The 18,545-nt window shown below is 48.8% G+C and overlaps 1 protein-coding gene across 1 annotated transcript; it reads left to right on the top strand.

Moving 5' to 3' along the window:
* Window positions 1–13,848: 13,848 nt before the first annotated feature.
* LOC311134110 (L-rhamnose-binding lectin CSL3-like) lies at window positions 13,849–17,251 on the top strand (the record flags this gene model as incomplete). Its single annotated transcript, XM_084167696.1, has 7 exons — window positions 13,849–13,873; window positions 14,868–14,912; window positions 15,055–15,190; window positions 15,271–15,389; window positions 16,745–16,789; window positions 16,932–17,067; window positions 17,146–17,251. 7 exons carry the CDS (start codon window positions 13,849–13,851, stop codon window positions 17,249–17,251), a joined length of 612 nt encoding a protein of 203 aa, XP_084023822.1.
* Window positions 17,252–18,545: the final 1,294 nt, after the last annotated feature.

Raw genomic sequence — 18,545 nt, forward strand, 5'->3', positions numbered from 1 at the left:
CAAGGCGTTGGAGTGGGCCAACGCCGAATGGAGGGGAATAGACGCCGCCACCATCAGCTACGCTGAGTTCTCCCGCCGCTTCAGGGCAGTTTTCGATCACCCTCCTGAGGGTAAAGCGGCGGGGGAGCGTCTGTTCCACCTCCGACAGGGGAAGAGGAGCGCACATAGGTTCGCCCTGGATTTCCAGACTCTAGCCGCGGATGCGGGGTGGAATGAGAGGGCCCTCATCGATTACTATCGGTGTAGCCTGCGTGAGGATGTTCGTCGAGAGCTGAACTGCAGGGACACCAATCTGTCCTTCGACCAGCAAGTGGACATGTCTATCCGTCTGGATACACTGCTGGCCACCCGCGGACGTCCCGAGATGGGGCCGTCCATTTCATCCCCCAGCACCTCCGAGCCGAGCCCAATGGAGCTCGGGGGTGCTGGCGCTAGAGAGAGTAGGAGAGAGAACCCGAGTGGGGCCGTCCCCTGCACCAGCTGTGGCCGTAGAGGACACTCTGCGGCTAGGTGCTGGGGAGGGTCTCCAAGGAATCGAGGCAACAGGTCGCTCACTGGGGAGTCATTGCAGGTGAGTAGGCGCCCCACTCACCCAGAGCTCTCTGTTGTTCACTTGTGTATACGTGTGGTATTTCCTCAGGTTCCATCTCATTCCCAGCATAAGGCGCTAGTCGATTCAGGCGCAGCTGGGAATTTTATTGATTGGACATTTTGTTCTAAGTTAGGGATTCCCCTCCTGCCCGTTGATGCACCCTTTCCTGTCCATGCCCTAGATAGCCGCCCGTTGGGATCTGGGTTGATTAGGGAGGTCACAGCTCCACTAAAGATGAAGACGCATGGGGGTCTTGAGGAGATTATTCAGTTGTGCCTCATTGACTCTCCTGCGTATCCCGTGGTGCTGGGGCTTCCTTGGTTAATCACCCATGACCCCACCATTTCGTGGCAACAGAGAGCTCTCAAGGAATGTTCTGGCCAGTGTGTTGGGCGATGTTTAGGTGTTTCCGTTGGGGCGACCACGGTGGAGAGTCCGAATCAAGTGCCCGCAATGCACATTCCCCCTGAGTATGAGGATTTGGCACTTGTGTTCAGCAAGATGAGGGCGACGCGATTGCCACCTCATAGACAGGGAGATTGTGCGATAAACCTCCAGACAGGTGCGGCACTTCCGCGGAGCCATGTGTATCCTCTGTCTCAAGAGGAGACGGCGGCTATGGAAACCTACATAGCTGAGTCCCTGAGACAAGGATACATACGGCCCTCTACTTCCCCTGCATCCTCGAGTTTCTTTTTTGTGAAAAAGAAGGATGGAGTTTTGCGCCCGTGTATTCATTATAGTAGTCTCAATCAGATCACTGTGAAATACAGTTACCCTCTACCTCTGATTGCGAGTATGACTGAATCATTACGCGGAGCGCGTTTCTTCACAAAACTGGATCTCAGGAGCGCTTATAACTTGGTGCGCATTAGGGAGGGAGATGATTGGAAGACGGCATTTAGTACCACCTCAGGTCATTATGAGTATCTTGTCATGCCATACGGTTTAATGAATTCTCCTTCAGTCTTCCAATCATTTGTGGACGAGATCTTCCGGGACCTGCATGGGCAGGCAGTGGTAGTGTACATTGACGACATCCTAGTGTACTCTGCTAAATGAGCCGAGCATGTAGCCCTGGTGCGCCGAGTGTTGGGTAGGCTGTTGGAGCTTGACTTGTATGTCAAGGCAGAGAAATGTCTGTTTTTCCAGGAGTCCATCTCCTTCTTGGGTCATCGGTTGTCCGCGTCAGGGGTGAAGATGGAGATTGACCGGGTGTCAGCCATGCGTAACTGGCAAACCCCAACCACTGTTAAAGAGGTGCAGCAGTTTTTGGGTTTTGCCAATTACTACCGGAGGTTTATCCGGGGTTTTGGACAGGTAGCAGCTCCCATTACTTCCCTGCTGAAGGGGGGCCCGGTGCGTTAGCAGTGGTCGGCTGAAGCGGACAGGGCGTTTCGTAAACTGAAGGACCTGTTCACTTCGGCTCCGGTGCTGGCGCACCCGGACCCCACTTTAGCGTTCCAGGTAGAGGTGGACGCGTCAGAGGCCGGGATTGGGGCAGTACTGTCGCAACGCTCCGGCACGCCTCCTAAGCTCCGTCCCTGCGCTTTTTATTCTAAAAAGCTCAGCCCGGCGGAGCGTAATTATGACGTAGGGGACAGGGAGCTGTTAGCCGTGGTTCAAGCCCTAAAGGTGTGGAGGCATTGGCTTGAGGGGGCTCAACACCCTTTTCTCATTCTGACTGACCATCGTAACCTGGAGTACATCCGGGCAGCGAGGAGATTGAACGCTCGTCAGGCTAGGTGGAACATGTTCCTGACCCGGTTCGTTTTTAAGATCACTTACATCCCAGGGTCCCAGAACGGTAAGGCAGACGCCCTGTCCCGGCGGTATGACGCAGAGGAGAGGTCCATTGAGCCCACTCCCATACTGCCGGAGTCTTGTCTGGTGGCACCGGTGGTATGGGAGGTCGATGCGGAAATTGAGCGGGCGTTACGCACCGACCCTACTCCCCCAGAGTGTCCAGTGGGTCGGACGTACGTGCCGCTCGAGGTCCGTGATCGTCTCATCTATTGGGCTCATACGTCACCCTCCACTGGACATCCAGGTATTGGCCGGACAGTGCACTGCCTTAGTGTTAAGTACTGGTGGCCAACATTGGCTAGGGACGTGAGGGTTTATGTCTCCTCCTGCTCGGTGTGCGCTCAGTGTAAGGTGCCTAGACACCTGCCCAGGGGGAAGTTACAACCCCTGCCCGTTCCACAACGGCCGTGGTCTCACCTCTCGGTGGACTTTGTCACGGACCTTCCCCCCTCTCAGGGGAATACCACTATTCTGGTCGTTGTGGATCGGTTCTCTAAGGCCTGTCGTCTCATTCCAATGCCGGGTCTCCCTACTGCCCTACAGACCGCTGAGGCTTTGTTCAACCACGTCTTCCGGCACTACGGGGTTCCCGAGGATATAGTGTCTGATCGGGGTCCCCAATTCACCTCTAGAGTCTGGAGGGCGTTCATGGAACGCTTGGGGGTCTCGGTTAGCCTTACCTCGGGTTACCACCCGGAGAGTATTTTTATTTTTATTTTTTTATTTAACCAGGTAAGCCAGTTGAGAACAAGTTCTCATTTACAACTGCGACCTGGCCAAGATAAATAAATAGTAATGGGCAGGTGGAGAGTGTGAACCAGGATGTGGGTAGGTTTCTGAGATCCTATTGCCAGGGCCGGCCGGAGGAGTGGTCGGGGTATATCCCCTGGGCAGAGATGGCTCAGAACTCTCTCCGCCACTCCTCAACTAACCTGACCCCTTTTCAGTGTGTGTTAGGTTATCAGCCGGTTCTGGCACCATGGCATCAGAGCCAGATCGAGGCTCCTGCGGTGGATGAGTGGTTTCGGCGCTCGGAGGAGACGTGGAACGCTGCCCACGTACATCTGCAGTGGGCCATCCGCAGGCAGAAGGCAAGCGCCGACCTCCACCGCAGTGAGGGTCCAGTCTACACCCCTGGAGATCGAGTCTGGCTCTCGACTCGAAACCTGCCCCTTCGCCTGCCCTGCCGGAAGATTGGCCGGCGGTTTGTGGGGCCATTTAAAGTCCTGAGGAGATTGAATGAGGTGTGTTACAGGTTGCAACTGCCTAATGACTATCACATTAACCCCACATTCCATGTGTCTCTCCTCAGGCCGGTGGTATCTGGTCCACTCCAGGAGAGTGAGATAAGAGAGACCCCTCCGCCCCCACTGGACATCGAGGTTGATGGTGCGCGTCGCCAGCCCGGCCCGGCCTGTTCCTGCCACTCGCACCAAGCCTACGGTGTACGTCGCCAGCCCGGACATTAACTCAACTGAACTGTTATGATCTGTCCTTTCCTGAGGTTACTACGGATGGTGTCGTAATGCATTGCAGAGATCATTTGGCCCAGAACGGTGTAAACCTCAATAAAAACCAAAAATCCTCTACTCGGCTGAAGAGGAACAACAAAGGCATTGAAGACGTTCCTGTCTGACTACCTCTGCCAGGAGACCTGAATCCAGCATCAAATCAAAGCAATCAATTGCCTTCTCCTTTGTGCCTTTTCTTTCAAGAATGTGAGGAAAGAGGTATATGGCAAATGCAACGTTCTTCCTAGTTTGGGTATACTGGGTTGCACATGGACAAAACAGGATGATGTTGGAGGTGTGGCGGTTCAGGTGTGACATTGGAATTGGGACATTGCTATGGGCATTCCAAGATGAACTATGAAGCTATCTGAAGAACATAATGAAGACGCCAGAAGATTGAGTGCCGGTTGAGGAGGGGAGTGTTAGTTGAGGTAGTATGTTGATTAAGGAGGTATTATACACTAGTAAATTTATAGTAATTTGGACAATGCATTAAGGTACTGATCTGTTGTAATTCTTATTATGAGGAAGTTAATGCTAGAATTATTATAATATAAATATACATTCGGCCAGTATCAATATGTGCCAAGGTGAGAGTTTTAACTTTGAATGATGGAACAAAGGTGACTAATTAAGAATTGTCATTCTAATGTTGTTTTGGGTAATTAATTTGATTATGATTATAAATTATAAGTGGTGTCAAGCGTGCTGTAGGTGGGTGTAGTGGTGGAATCAAACGCAGAACACCGAAGGATAGCCCAAACAACTTTAGTCAATCTCCAAACAGGAAAATATGACAACACTTGCCCGAAGGCAAAAATACGCACGAAGGCGAATAAGCAAAAAGCGCACTAACAGGTGCGTAACACTCCAACGCAGTGGAGGAAAGCTCAACCGAGGGAAAGGGCGAAAATAAGCCCAACACACGACAGACCAAAATCAATAACACACAACACTAGACAAACACAACGAGAAAATTAAAGGACACTAATTAGGCTAAACGAGAACAGGTGTCACAACAAAACAGACAAAAGCAAACGAACATGAAACATACAACGGTGGCAGCTAGTATTCCGGAGACAACCAACGCCGAAGCCTGCCCGAACAAGGGAGAGAGGCAGCCTCGGCCGAAACCGTGACAGTACCCCCCCTTGACGCGCGGCTCCAGACGTGCGCCGACTCCGGCCTCGGAGATGACCCGGAGGACGCGGAGCAGGGTGCGTCGGGTGCCCACAATGGAATTCCGTCAGGAGAGACGGGTCCAAAATGTCTCTCCTCGGCACCCAGCACCGCTCCTCCGGACCGTACCCCTCCCACTCCACTAGATATTGGAGACCCCCCATCCGACGTCTCGAATCCAAGATGGACCTCACGGAGTACGCCGGTGCCCCCTCGATGTTCAATGGGGGCGGAGGAGTCTCCCTGATCTCACTTTCTTGGAGTGGGCCAGCTACCACCGGCCTGAGAAGGGACACATGGAACGAGGGGTTAATACTTTTATATTCAACAGGTAGCTGTAATTTGTAACACACCTCGTTCAACCTTCCCAGGACTTTAAATGGCCCTACAAACCGCCGACCCAGTTTCCTACAGGGCAGGCGGAGGGGCAGGTTTCTGGTAGAGAGCCAGACTCGATAACCAGGTGCGTACACCGGTCCCTCACTGCGGTGGAGATCGGCGCTCGCCTTATGACGTCGGAGGGCCCGCTGCAGGTGGACGTGTGCAGCGTTCCATGTCTCCTCCGAGCGCCTCGCCCACTCATCCACCGCAGGAGCCTCGATCTGGCTCTGCTGCCAAGGTGCCAGAACCGGCTGGTAACCTAACACACATTGGAAAGGGGTTAGGTTAGTGGAGGAATGGCGTAGGGAATTCTGGGCCATTTCGGCCCAGGGAACGTACCTTGCCCACTCCTCCGGCCGGTCCTGGCAGTATGTTCTAAGAAACCTACCCACATCCTGGTTCACACGTTCCACCTGCCCATTACTCTCCGGGTGGTAACCCGAGGTGAGGCTCACCGAGATCCCCAACCGCTCCATAAAGGCCCTCCAGACTCTGGAGGTAAATTGGGGACCTCGATCAGACACAATATCCTCGGGTACCCCGTAGTGCCGGAACACATGGGTGAATAGGGCTTCGGCAGTTTGCAGGGCGGTAGGAAGGCCCGGCATGGGGAGCAAACGACAGGCCTTAGAAAACCGGTCCACAACGACCAGTATAGTGGTATTCCCCTGTGAAGGAGGAAGGTCAGTAAGGAAATCCACTGAGAGGTGGGACCATGGTCGTTGTGGAACGGGAAGGGATAGTAACTTACCCCTAGGCAGATGTCTAGGTGCCTTACACTGGGCGCACACAGAGCAGGAGGAAACATAAACCCTCACATCCCTTGCCAACGTGGGCCACCAGTACTTGGCACTAAGACAGTGCACTGTCCGGCCGATACCCGGGTGTCCAGAGGAGGGTGACGTGTGAGCCCAATAGATCAATCTATCCCGAACCTCGAGCGGAACGTACTTCCGACCCTCCGGGCACTGTGGTGGACTAGGGTCGGTGCGTAACGCCCGCTCGAGCTCAGCATCAACCTCCCACACTACCGGTGCCACCAGACACGACTCCGGCAGTATGGGAGTGGGCTCCACGGACCTCTCCTCCATGTCATACCGCCGGGACCGCGCATCTGCCTTACCGTTCTGTGACCCAGGGATGTACTTGATCTTAAATGTAAACCGGGTCAAAAACATATTCCATCTAGCCTGCCGAGGGTTTAGCCTCCTCGCTGCCCGGATGTACTCCAGGTTACGGAGGTCCGTCAAAATGAGGAAAGGGTGTTGAGCCCCCTCAAGCCAGTGCCTCCACACCTTTAGGGCCTGTACCACGGCTAACAGCTCCCTGTCCCCTACGTCATAGTTTCGCTCCGCCGGACTGAGCTTCTTGGAATAAAAAGCACAGGGGCGGAGTTTAGGTGGCGCGCCTGACCGTTGTGAAAGCACGGCTCCTATACTGGCCTCAGACGCGTCCACCTCTACCTGAAATGGTAAAGAGGGATCCGGATGTGCCAGCACTGGAGCCGAGGTAAACAGGTCCTTCAGCCTCCCAAACGCCCTGTCCGCCTCGGCAGACCACCGCAGACGCACCGGACCCCCCTTCAAGAGAGACGTGATGGGAGCTGCCACCTGTCCAAAACCCCAGATAAACCTCCGGTAGTAATTCGCAAACCCCAAAAACTGCTACACCTCCTTCACAGTGGTTGGTGTTTGCCAATTACGCACGGCTGACACCCGGTCTACCTCCATCTTCACCCCTGACGCAGACAACTGATACCCCATAAAGGAGACCGACTCCTGGAAAAACAGACACTTCTCTGCCTTAACATACAGGTCGTGCTCCACCAGCCTCCGCAACACGCTGCGCACCAGGGCCACATGCTCGACACGGGTAGGCGAGTACACGAGAATGTCATCTATGTACACAACGACCCCCTGCCCCTGCATGTCCCTGAAGATCTCATCCTCGAATGATTGGAAAACTGACGGAGCGTTCATCAACCCGTATGGCATGACAAGATACTCGTAATGGCCCGAGGTGGTACTAAAGGCTGTCTTCCATTCATCGCCCTCCCTGATGCGCACCAAGTTGTACGCGCTCCTGAGATCTAATTTAGTGAAGAAACGCGCCCCATGCAAGGACTCAGTCATGGTCGCAATCAGCGGGAGTGGATAACTGTACTTCACTGTGATCTGATTGAGACCACGGTAATCGATGCACGGGCGTAAACCCCCATCCTTCTTCTTCACAAAAAAGAAACTCGAGGACGCAGGGGAAGTGGAAGGCCGTATGTATCCTTGTCTCAGAGATTCGTCTATGTAAGTCTCCATAGCTTTCTTCTCCTCCTGAGACAGAGGATACACATGGCTCTGTGGGAGTGCAGCTCCTGCCTGGAGGTCTATCGCACAATCTCCCTGCCTATGGGGCGGCAACCGCGTCGCCCTCGACTTACTAAACGCAATGGCCAAATCCCCATACTCAGGGGGAACGTGCAAGGCGGGCACCTGGTTTGGCCACCGAGGTAGCCCATACGGAAACGCCCAAACATCGACCCACACACTGGGCAGACCACTCCATCAGAGCCCTCTCCTGCCACGAAATAAATGGGTTATGGGTACTCAACCAGGGCATGCCCAGCACCACCGGATATGCAGGAGAGTCAATCAGAAATAGCTGAATCATCTCCTGATGACCCCCCTGCGCACACATCCTAAGTGGCGCAGTGACCTCCCTGATCAAGCCCGCACCCAACGGACGGCTATCTAGGGCATGAACGGGGAAAGGGACATCAACAGGAAGAAAGGGAATCCCTAAGGCTAAACAAAACTTCTTATCAACAAAATTCCCAGCAGCGCCTGAATCTACCAGCGCCTTATGCTGGGAATGAGGTGCTACCTGTGGAAAACTCACAGGTATGCAGAAATGTGCAACAGAGAGCTCTGGGTGAGTGGGGCGCCTACTCACCTGGAGGGAATCCCCAGTGCGGGACCTGTCGTCCTCTCCCCTAGGAGGCCATCCCCAGCACCTAGCCACGGTGTGTCCTCCCCGACCACAGTTGGTGCAGGGGATGGACCCCCTAGTAAGCCGACCCCTCCTCTCTCTAGCGCCAGCGCCCCCGAGCTCCATGGGGCACGGCTCGGAGGCGCTGGAGGGTGAAATGGACGGACCCCCCTCGGGACGTCCGCGGGTAGCCAGTAGGTTATCCAGCCTGATGGACATGTCGACCAACTGGTCGAACGAGAGGCTGGTGTCCCTACAAGCCAGCTCCCGCCGGACGTCCTCTCGTAGACTACATCTGTAGTGATCGACGAGAGCCCGATCATTCCACCCTGCATCTGCCGCTAGAGTACGGAATTCGAGGGCGAACTCTTGGGCACTCCTCCTCCCCTGCCGGAGGAAGACCAGACGCTCCCCCGCCGCTTTCCCCTCCGGGGGATGGTCAAACACCGCCCTGAAGTGGCGGGAGAACTCGTCGTACGTGATGGTGTCCGCGTCGATCCTCCTCCACTCCGCGTTGGCCCATTCCAATGCCTTCCCGGAAAGGCAGGAGATCAGGGCGGACACGCTCTCATGTCCCGAGGGCGCCGGGTGCACGGTGGCCAGGTACAGCTCCACCTGGAGAAGGAATCCCTGACACCCGGCCGCGGTTCCATCGTAGGCCCTCGGGAGCGAGAGTCGGACTCCTCGGGGTTCCGGTGCGGGAATGGGCGGACTGGCCGATGGTGCTGGCAGGGTGGGTGGCGGTGGAGGCGTTCCCCAGCCTCGGATGGTGGTGATCACCTCCTGCAGTGCGGTCCCCATCTGCAGGATCTGGTCCCGTTGTTCCCGGACCTGGTCCTCCAGTGTCGTCTGGGCTGCTGCGGCTCCTGCTGATTCCATATTGGTGTGTTATTCTGTCACGCGTGCTGTAGGTGGGTGTAGTGGTGGAATCAAACGCAGAACACCGAAGGATAGTCCAAACAACTTTAGTCAATCTACAAACAGGAAAATATGACAACACTTGCCCGAAGGCAAAAATACGCACGAAGGCGAATAAGCAAAAAGCGCACTAACAGGTGCGTAACACTCCAACGCAGTGGAGGAAAGCTCAACCGAGCGAAAGGGCGAAAATAAGCCCAACACACGACAGACCAAAATCAATAACACACAACACTAGACAAACACAACGAGAAACTTATAGGACACTAATTAGGCTAAACGAGAACAGGTGTCACAACAAAACAGACAAAAGCAAACGAACATGAAACATACAACGGTGGCAGCTAGTATTCCGGAGACAACGAACGCCGAAGCCTGCCCGAACAAGGGAGAGAGGCAGCCTCGGCCGAAACCGTGACAAGTGGACTGATTGATCTGAATAACTTATTAATATTAATGCTTTGTGATGTTGACATGGCAATTACTTGATTAGATATGGATATTGATTATTTTGATTGTTATAATATTTGTGATATGGGTGAAAAAGGTTATTTAAGCTAAAGATATTGACACCATTCTTAAACATGTCCTAGAGATTATTGTTAAGACAAAGTTGCATATGTTGATGTGAAAGGATACTAACACATATATGGGAAGGGCTATAACCAAACAAAAGTGGGGAGCATTGTTTATAAAGAGATACACACAGTTCAGGGAGCGCCAAAACAGTAGGTAAATAAATATGGGACATTTTGGGAATATGGGAATCCTGAATGTTTGTATGGAGTTGTTCATGGGGGTGGATGGGCCTGCCATGGTTACAAAGCCCAACAGGAAAATGTGGAGGTTAATTTAGAGGAAAACCTTCCAGACTTATAATCAATACCTGACTGGGCTAAGGGTCCTCATCAGGATGGGTCAGACAATGAGGAAGATACATTGGTCTGAATATATATTCTTATAAAATGTAACCACAGATGGCAAGGCTAAGAATAAGTATATGCACATGCTTACACTCATTTTATGTTATCTTTTGTTTTATTGGTTGGGACTTAAAAGTCCCAGAAGGGGGAAATATATAGATGATTTTCAAGTACATATGTTGTAAAATTAAAAACCTATATGCCTTAAAATGTTTATGGATTGAGAACCAGTTGAAGGGTTAATACAGAGCAGAGACATTCATGTGTTTTTCATAGACTCCCTGCAGCTGGGCTGGGTATGTCAATGACGTGTGTGGAGATTGGAGTAACAATGGAACTAGTGTTTTCATTTTTTGTGCTTATGACCTTATGACCTGACACATGGCCACATGCACATAATCTCAGGTGCCGGGGAGGATGATGAATGATACATGTTTTATAATGTGTTATGAAATGATAATGGTGAAACAGAATGAACATGTTTGATATTTTATAATCCAGATACATGCTTAAATAAGGAATATAGACATGGAGTATATGCTGTGTTTTAAATGAATGAATGTGTTCTTTCACAGGGGCTCTTAAAATGTAGCCCACATGTTATAGACACATGGTAGCATTACATTAGTTCTTTTTTTTTTTTTTAAGAAGGGGCCTAAGCACGCAGCCAATAGAATGATAGAATGAGAGGCTTCATATAGAAAAAAGCATTCATTACCTTTTGGAGTGGACATTGTGTGACAGCTGGACGTTGAAAAAAAGGGTGGTGCAGAACTAAAAAAGTTAGGAATGTACACATGTTTTTTCATCTGTGTGGATATAAGAGATATCTAAGCGAGAGAGAGACAGTTGTTCCATGGAGCAAGCTCAAGATTTGTTATGCAATAAAGTCTAATTCTTGAATTCACAAGCTCCGGTGTCTTGAGAGATATGTTTGAGTTGATTATCTATTAGTCAAATATTTCCACGACATCACTGACCACCTTCCGGAGACACTTGAAACCCTACCTCTTTAAGGAATACCTGGAATAGTATAAAAGTAAACCTTCTAGCGGGCCCCGTGGCAATACATTTGTAAAACCCAAAGCTTACCTTGACTTGGAAGAGTTCCAGTGTTGTGTTGGAAAGTCATAGCCAGCTATCTAACATAGCATGTGTCACGCCCTGACTCAGGGGACGCATATATGTTGACTCAGGGTGTGTATATTCCTTGTTGTGCTTTTTCTATGTTGTCTATCTAGTATGTGTGGATCTGTTGGCCGGTGTGGTTCCCAATCAGAGGCAGCTGTCGCTCGTTGTCTCTGATTGGGGACCATACTTAGGCAGCCTATTGGCACTGTCTAGTTGTGGGATCTTATTCCATGTAAGGTTTGTTGTTCTGTACTACCTTTCAATATCTCCCTATCCCAGTCTGTTGTCCCCACTTGCTTCAAGATGTCCACAATTGATCCAGTACCCAAGAAAACAAAGGTAACTGAACTAATCAGAGGGCTGATATAAATACTATGCATGCCAGTCTCTCTTGGCTAAGAGTTCAGGAGAGACTGACTGCATCACCTCTTCTTTTTATAAGAAACATTAATGTGTTGAAAATCCCAAATTGTTTGCATAGTCAATTTAAACACAGCTCTGACATACACACTTACCCCACCTGATAAGCCACCAGGGGTCTTTTCACAGTCCCCAAATCCAGAACAAATTCAAGAAAGCGTACAGAATTATAAAGAGCCATTATTGCATGGAATCGTTCCATCTCATATTGCTCAAATAAACAGCAAACCTGGTTTCAAACAACAGATACATCAACACCTCACGGCACAACTCCTCTCCCCTACTTGACATAGATAGTTTGAGTGTATGTATTGATATGTAGGCTATGTGTGCCTTTTGAAAAAAATGTATGTAGTTCTGTCCTTGAGCTGTTCTTGTCTATTAATGTTCTGTATTATGTCATGTTTTGTGTGGACCCCAGGAAGAGTAGCTGCTGCTTTTGCAACAGCTAATGGGGATCCTAATTACCAAATGACTATTGCCCAATAGCACTCAGTTCTGTCATCATGAAGTACTTTGAGAAGCTATTTAAGGATCATATCACCTCCACCTTACCCGACACCCTGGACCAGGGCTCTCAACTCTGTTCCTGGAGCTACTGTCCTGTAGGTTTTAACTCCAACCCTAATCTAGCGCACCTGATTCTAATAATTATCTGGTTGATAAGATGAATAAGGTTAGTTACAACTGGGGTTGGATTGAAAACCTACAGGATGGTAGCTCTCCAGGAACAGGGTTGGAGAGCCCTGCCCTAGACCCACTACAATTTGCATACCGCCCCAACAGATCCACGGATGACGAAATCGGCATCGCACTGCACACTGCCCTATCCCGTTTGGACAAGAGGAATACCTATGTAAGAATGCAGTTCATCGACTACAGCTCAGTCTTCAACGCCATAGTGCCCTCCAATGTCCTCACTAAGCTCAGGGCCCTGGGTCTGAACCCCACGGGGGGCCAGTATGAAAAATGTATGCACTCACTAATTGGAAGTCACTCTGGATAACAGCGTCTGCTAAATGACTAAAATGTAAATTAACGTCTACTGCTGCACCATTGAGAGCATCCTGTAGGGCTGTAACACCGCCTGGTATGGAAATTGTAACCACAGGGCTCTCCAGATGGTGGTGAGGTGAGGAAGAGGACACCCAGCCACCAGAAGTATACCTCATGGGGATCTGACCATAGAGAATGATAGATACAGTATATCATCTAATATGTGTCCCATTATGAAGTCTGGGAGCGCACGGGAAGCTCCATTCAAAGCAAATCAAATCAAATTTGAGGCAATATTGAGTCAATATGCATTTAAAAGTAGTCCATTTTCTTCTTCTACTATTTCTATGAGTTGGCAAACAAACTAAAAGGTGCACATTGCCACATAGTGTTGTTTGAAAAGGTATAAAATCAAAGTTGGAGATTTCCTGCCACCTACAGTCATGCAATGTTTGCTCACGAGTGTAATTCATTGGCTGATCCCTCCTGATGACCCGGATGGAATAATGGGGCGCGGACGCAGCAGGACGCAACATTTTGGAAGGTTCAGATAGAAATATGCTATGGTGAACAAACATGTCTCTCCTACATAATAATAATAATAATAATAATAATAATAATAAGGAAATACGTTAGCTCTATTCATGAAATGTATATCTGCAACGCTCTAGAAGGTTTTGCAACTGAACGTGGCCCATGTGATTCTTCCTTAACCAGGAAGCCCCACCCAGATGACTACTTTAAATTGGTGGAAGCCCTCAATGGCAATGTTCATGCCAAAATGGATTTTAGCCATCTAGAGTCCTCTATATAACTCTATGAGACTGACCCAAAAGCCTGGTACAGACCAGCAAAGCCCAGCCCCTGATTGCAATGAAGTGCACCTGGACACAAAATAGATACAGCTGGGTTAATTAAGACATGTCACATAACATAAATACCAGGTGTATTAGGTCAGGTTACCATCAGTTTCATCATATCTGCTACTACCACGCTTGTACCTGGCATCATGTTCAGACTGACGGTGGTCACCTGTGAGTATACAACTTCTGTATATGATGCAGGTTAGAATACATATCACTAAATGTTTACATTTGTATTTCAGAGTTTTTGAAGTACGTGTCATATGATTTGAGGTCTAAAGTATGATGAATTATGTTACTGTTCAGTATTTCCATAATTTGATAGTACATCAGGAAATGTTGAGGGAGACTGATCGTATGGGAATAGACATTTTGCAGGGCTTGAATGTTTCATGAGATGATGGTAGAACTCTTTATTGGAGGGTATTTTAATACATATCTGTTTAACCGTCTAGAAACAAAAGCACTATCTAAAGCCCCCTTCTGAATTTGTCAAAAGTGTTAGGACACTTGCCTATAGTATATTACAGTAGTCCAAAGATTAGTATTTGGTCCTATATTCCTAGCACACAATGACTACATCAAACATGTGACTCTACAAGGTATTTTGGCTGCGTTTGCAGTGTGTTTTGGTGTATGTTTTGCCCAATAGTGACTGGAGTTATTATCTTTCTAGATGTTTCTGAACACTTAAATTAATGCCATGATTAAGAAAGCATGAGTGAGACAGGGTACAAGGGCACATGTCAACCACTCACATTATCAATAACTGGGGAGGTTAGTATTTTAATCTTCAAAATGACAACCTTAATCATTCAGTTCCTTTTAGGCAAAAATGTATCTATAACCAACTACAAATGCGTCTAACAAGTTTAGTCACATTGCATGCATGGAATATGAGAACAAATGCTGAACTTGACTACTTTAATACACTAGAATATCTAAAATGCTTGAGGATAGAGACAAATGCTCATTTCTAGCTTCACGGTCCAAATGCATATGATGTGGATTGTTGCTGAACTGGCTGTGTGATGTTGTTTCAGTGCTGGTTGCAGCTTCCTGTGCACTAACGGATGGAGGTACTGTGTGTAATAATGATGATGATGATACTACTACACCAAGCTAATGTGAGTGTTGTGTAACTCCTGTTTATTTGTCCTGGCAGCACTCAGCATCACATGTGAAGGCTCTGATGCTTTACTACAATGTGGTAAGCTAGTCAACACTACTGAACAGTGTATATTCTCAGCTATCACCTGTGTTTTATACTGTAGATTACCTACACCGACGATGCCAACCCTTGCCTCTCCTTCGTTCCTTATCCATCTTTTCGTTGTCCGTCTCTTCCTCAGATAGAGGTAAGATCCATATCGAGCGTGCCAACTATGGTCGTCGTCAACGCAACGTGTGTTCCATTGGGCGCCCAGCTAACCAACTCACCAACACCAACTGCCTCAGCCAATCCACCACCAGTAAGATGGCAGCAAGGTACTGGAACCTGTGGTGTGTATTTACCTGTAGACACCCATTGGCTGTAGTGATGACCACTACCTGTCTTTGACACACAGGTGTGATGGGAAGAGCCAGTGTGTCGTCCCGGCATCCAATTCTGTTTTTGGAGACCCCTGTGTCGGAACCTATAAATACCTGGTCACTGAATACTCCTGTGTCCAACAGCAAGTAGCAAGTCAGTCTGTGCTAATAATAATTGGTGGTGGGCACCAATATCGTTAAATTGAATATCTGTATGACTGAGGCATGTTGGGATATTGTTTAATACTTCGGTGAAAGAGCGCACTCTGCTGATGGCTAGCAAAGCCATAGAATGGGTTGGGTCACCAATGGGACCAGCTTGTGAACTTTGTTTTATGGTCACCATGTGTTTTAATACATGCCCTTTTCTTTTCTCCACTTTTACACCACCCTCACTTCCTAACTAACCCTAGCTAGCCCACAAACGGTGGTTATGGAACAAAGTAGCCGGCAACAACTTTCGTTAGCATAGCTTACAGGGCGGTCAGAGACCTGGCAGTGTGGCGCCAGAATGACAACCTCTCATTCAACGTCGACGAAGATGATTGTGGACTACAGGAAACAGAGGGCCGACCACGCCCCCATTTTCATCCACTGGGCTGTAGTGGCGCTTTTCGAGAGCTTCAAGTTCCTCAATGTCCGCATCACTAAGAATCCATCATGGTCCATGCAGTAGTATAGAGGGCACGACAATGCCTCTTCTCCAACCTGCCCAGGAGGCTAAAAATATTTGATATTGGCCCTCCGATCCTCAGTTCTACAGCTGCACCATTGAGAGCATTTTGACTGGCTGTATCACCACTAGGTATGGCAACTGCTTGGCATCCAACCGCAAGGCGCTACAGAGGGTAGTGCGTACGGCCCAGTACATCACTGAGACCGCGCTCCCTGACATCAGGACCTCTATACCATGCGTTGTCGGAAGGCCCTACATTTTCAATGACTCCAGCCACCCAAGTCCCACTGTCTGCTACTGCATGGCAAGTGGTACCGCGGCACCAAGTCTGGAACCAGCAGGCTTCTAACCCCCCCCCCCAACTCCCTGTCACCTTATTCCTAGTTATATGTACATCTCTAACTCAATTAGCCAGTTAGCACATGGTAAGAAAGATGGGTAGTCGTACCACACAGGTCTCCTTTACATTGTGGCTTAGTTGATTCTTGCGCGCACTTCATCTGGTGTAACAGTGAACATCTGTTTCAGCCAACATTAGCTAGCTCAAATCTCGTTTATAGCTATTCAGACGGCACGGGCACAAATTGTATAGAAATATAGCTTTGGTCTAGCGGTACGACTAGCAAATTTTAACCAGTTTGCTCTCACATTCTGAGCAGTTTGAGATGACGACGTCTCATAAGGAGCTTAAACCACGGTGCAACGGCTGACGATAATGCATTTAACTTTCTACAACTCGGTTTATGGCTATACATTAATTAATCACTTCACCAAGCCATAGTATGCCTTTATTTGTCAGGCCAGTGTGGTGTAACTCCTGTTTGTCCTTGCAGTAAGCAGCACCATATGTGAAGGCTCTGATTCTCAACTACAATGTGGTAAGCAGGTCAACACTACAGTACGGTATCCTCTCCGTTCTCATGTAGTGTTGTGTATATTGGTCTCTAGCCCACACAAACACCCAGCCTTGGCCTTCTTCCTTTTCTTCATCTATCTCTTCCTCCTCGTCGTCTCCCTCAGATGTAGGTATGATCCATATCCAGAGTGCCAACTATGGTCGTCGTCAACGCAACGTGTGTTCCATTGGGCGCCCCGATATCCAACTCACCAACACCAACTGCCTCAGCCAATCCACCACCAGTAAGATGGCACAAAGGTACGGGAACCAACGGTGTGTATTTACCTGTACACTCATTGGCTGTAGTGATAACCTCTACCTGTATTTTAAACACAGGTGTGATGGGAAGAGCCAGTGTGTCGTCCAGGCATCCAACTCCGTATTTGGAGACCCCTGTGTCGGAACCTATAAGTACCTGGAGGTGGCTTACACCTGTGACTAAATGTGAGTTATATACATGCTCGCACACATGACTGGGAGCTTGAGTGCTGGTGCTTGAATGCTGGTGCTGACTGAAATGTTTGTCTTGCAGGATATCTTCCCTGATGAACCTAAAGGCTTCTGGGATTTCTTCATCGAGTGGATCAGTTTATTTTCCTCCAACCCCCCCCCAAAAATCAACTTCAAACCATTGTAAACCTGTGCCTTTTGTGCTAAAGCGTTTCTTAAACAATTCTGAACTGTGGTGGTTGGTCTGAATTAAACTAAGCAGCGTGAATCCAAGACTTGGTGTCTTTAGTTCTATATTACTAAATGTCTACTGTCACACCAATATTACTGAACATGTGTCCTGTAGTCTCTCTTACACTGTTCACTGAAGACTCATTTACACCTGGCACTAACATGTGTTTGTCTTGATGTCCATATTCTCTGCCCACAGTTGTAAACTAGTAAAATACTCATTGTGATCAGCTCTTCCTGACCACCTCCGGCTGTAGTCAAGCACGCATTTTGTCTGGATCTCTATCAAGTGTGAACTGATCTGGACGGTCAAATCAACTATACCAGCCTCTAAAATCATTGCCAGGTAGAACTGTTGACTTATGACCTCAGTAGGCCTAATGGACTTAATCCATATTATTTTGGGAATGTCATTGTCAAACGGCACTAAATAATCTGGTCAGAATGTGGACATGGACGGTTAAGAAGTTTTAATACAACGTGTAGACTCTCCAAACCTTGATCACATGAAACAATATTAGCATGAGGTGTGAAATGCCGCTTTTATTGGGGCTGAGTGGAGCACCACAACGACGGTCCCTATTCTGGTTTGCCTAATTTCAGTTTAACAAAACAAGTATTGTTGTACTGTCTCAACCGCTGTGAAATTGTTATAAAACTAACTTGTTTTTCAGCTGATGCCGGTGTATAAAACTATGCATAGACAGCGCGCAACAGATGTACCGCTTAGACGTTCTTTCATTGAGGGACAGATCTACAACCCATTTCTGTGATTTGGTCAAGTTGCCCAAAAAGTGATATATTACAGCGTTAACGATCTATATTAAGTTGTATGAAGCACATAGCAGTCAACACCAACATTAGTCATTTAAACAATTTTAAATGTCAGGATGGTAATTTCTCTGGGCGTTGACGTAGTTCAGATGTTATCAAGAGCGGATGATGAACTGTCAGAACTACGCTTTCCCCTCAAGTTCTGTCTTCAGGCTTTGTAGATGGTTCGCTCGATAGCCACACATCACGTAGCACCCACTTGAGTCATTCTACTCGAGCAG

This window comes from Coregonus lavaretus (assembly GCF_964263955.1).
Source record: "Coregonus lavaretus genome assembly, chromosome: 8".
Lineage (NCBI taxonomy): Eukaryota > Metazoa > Chordata > Actinopteri > Salmoniformes > Salmonidae > Coregonus > Coregonus lavaretus.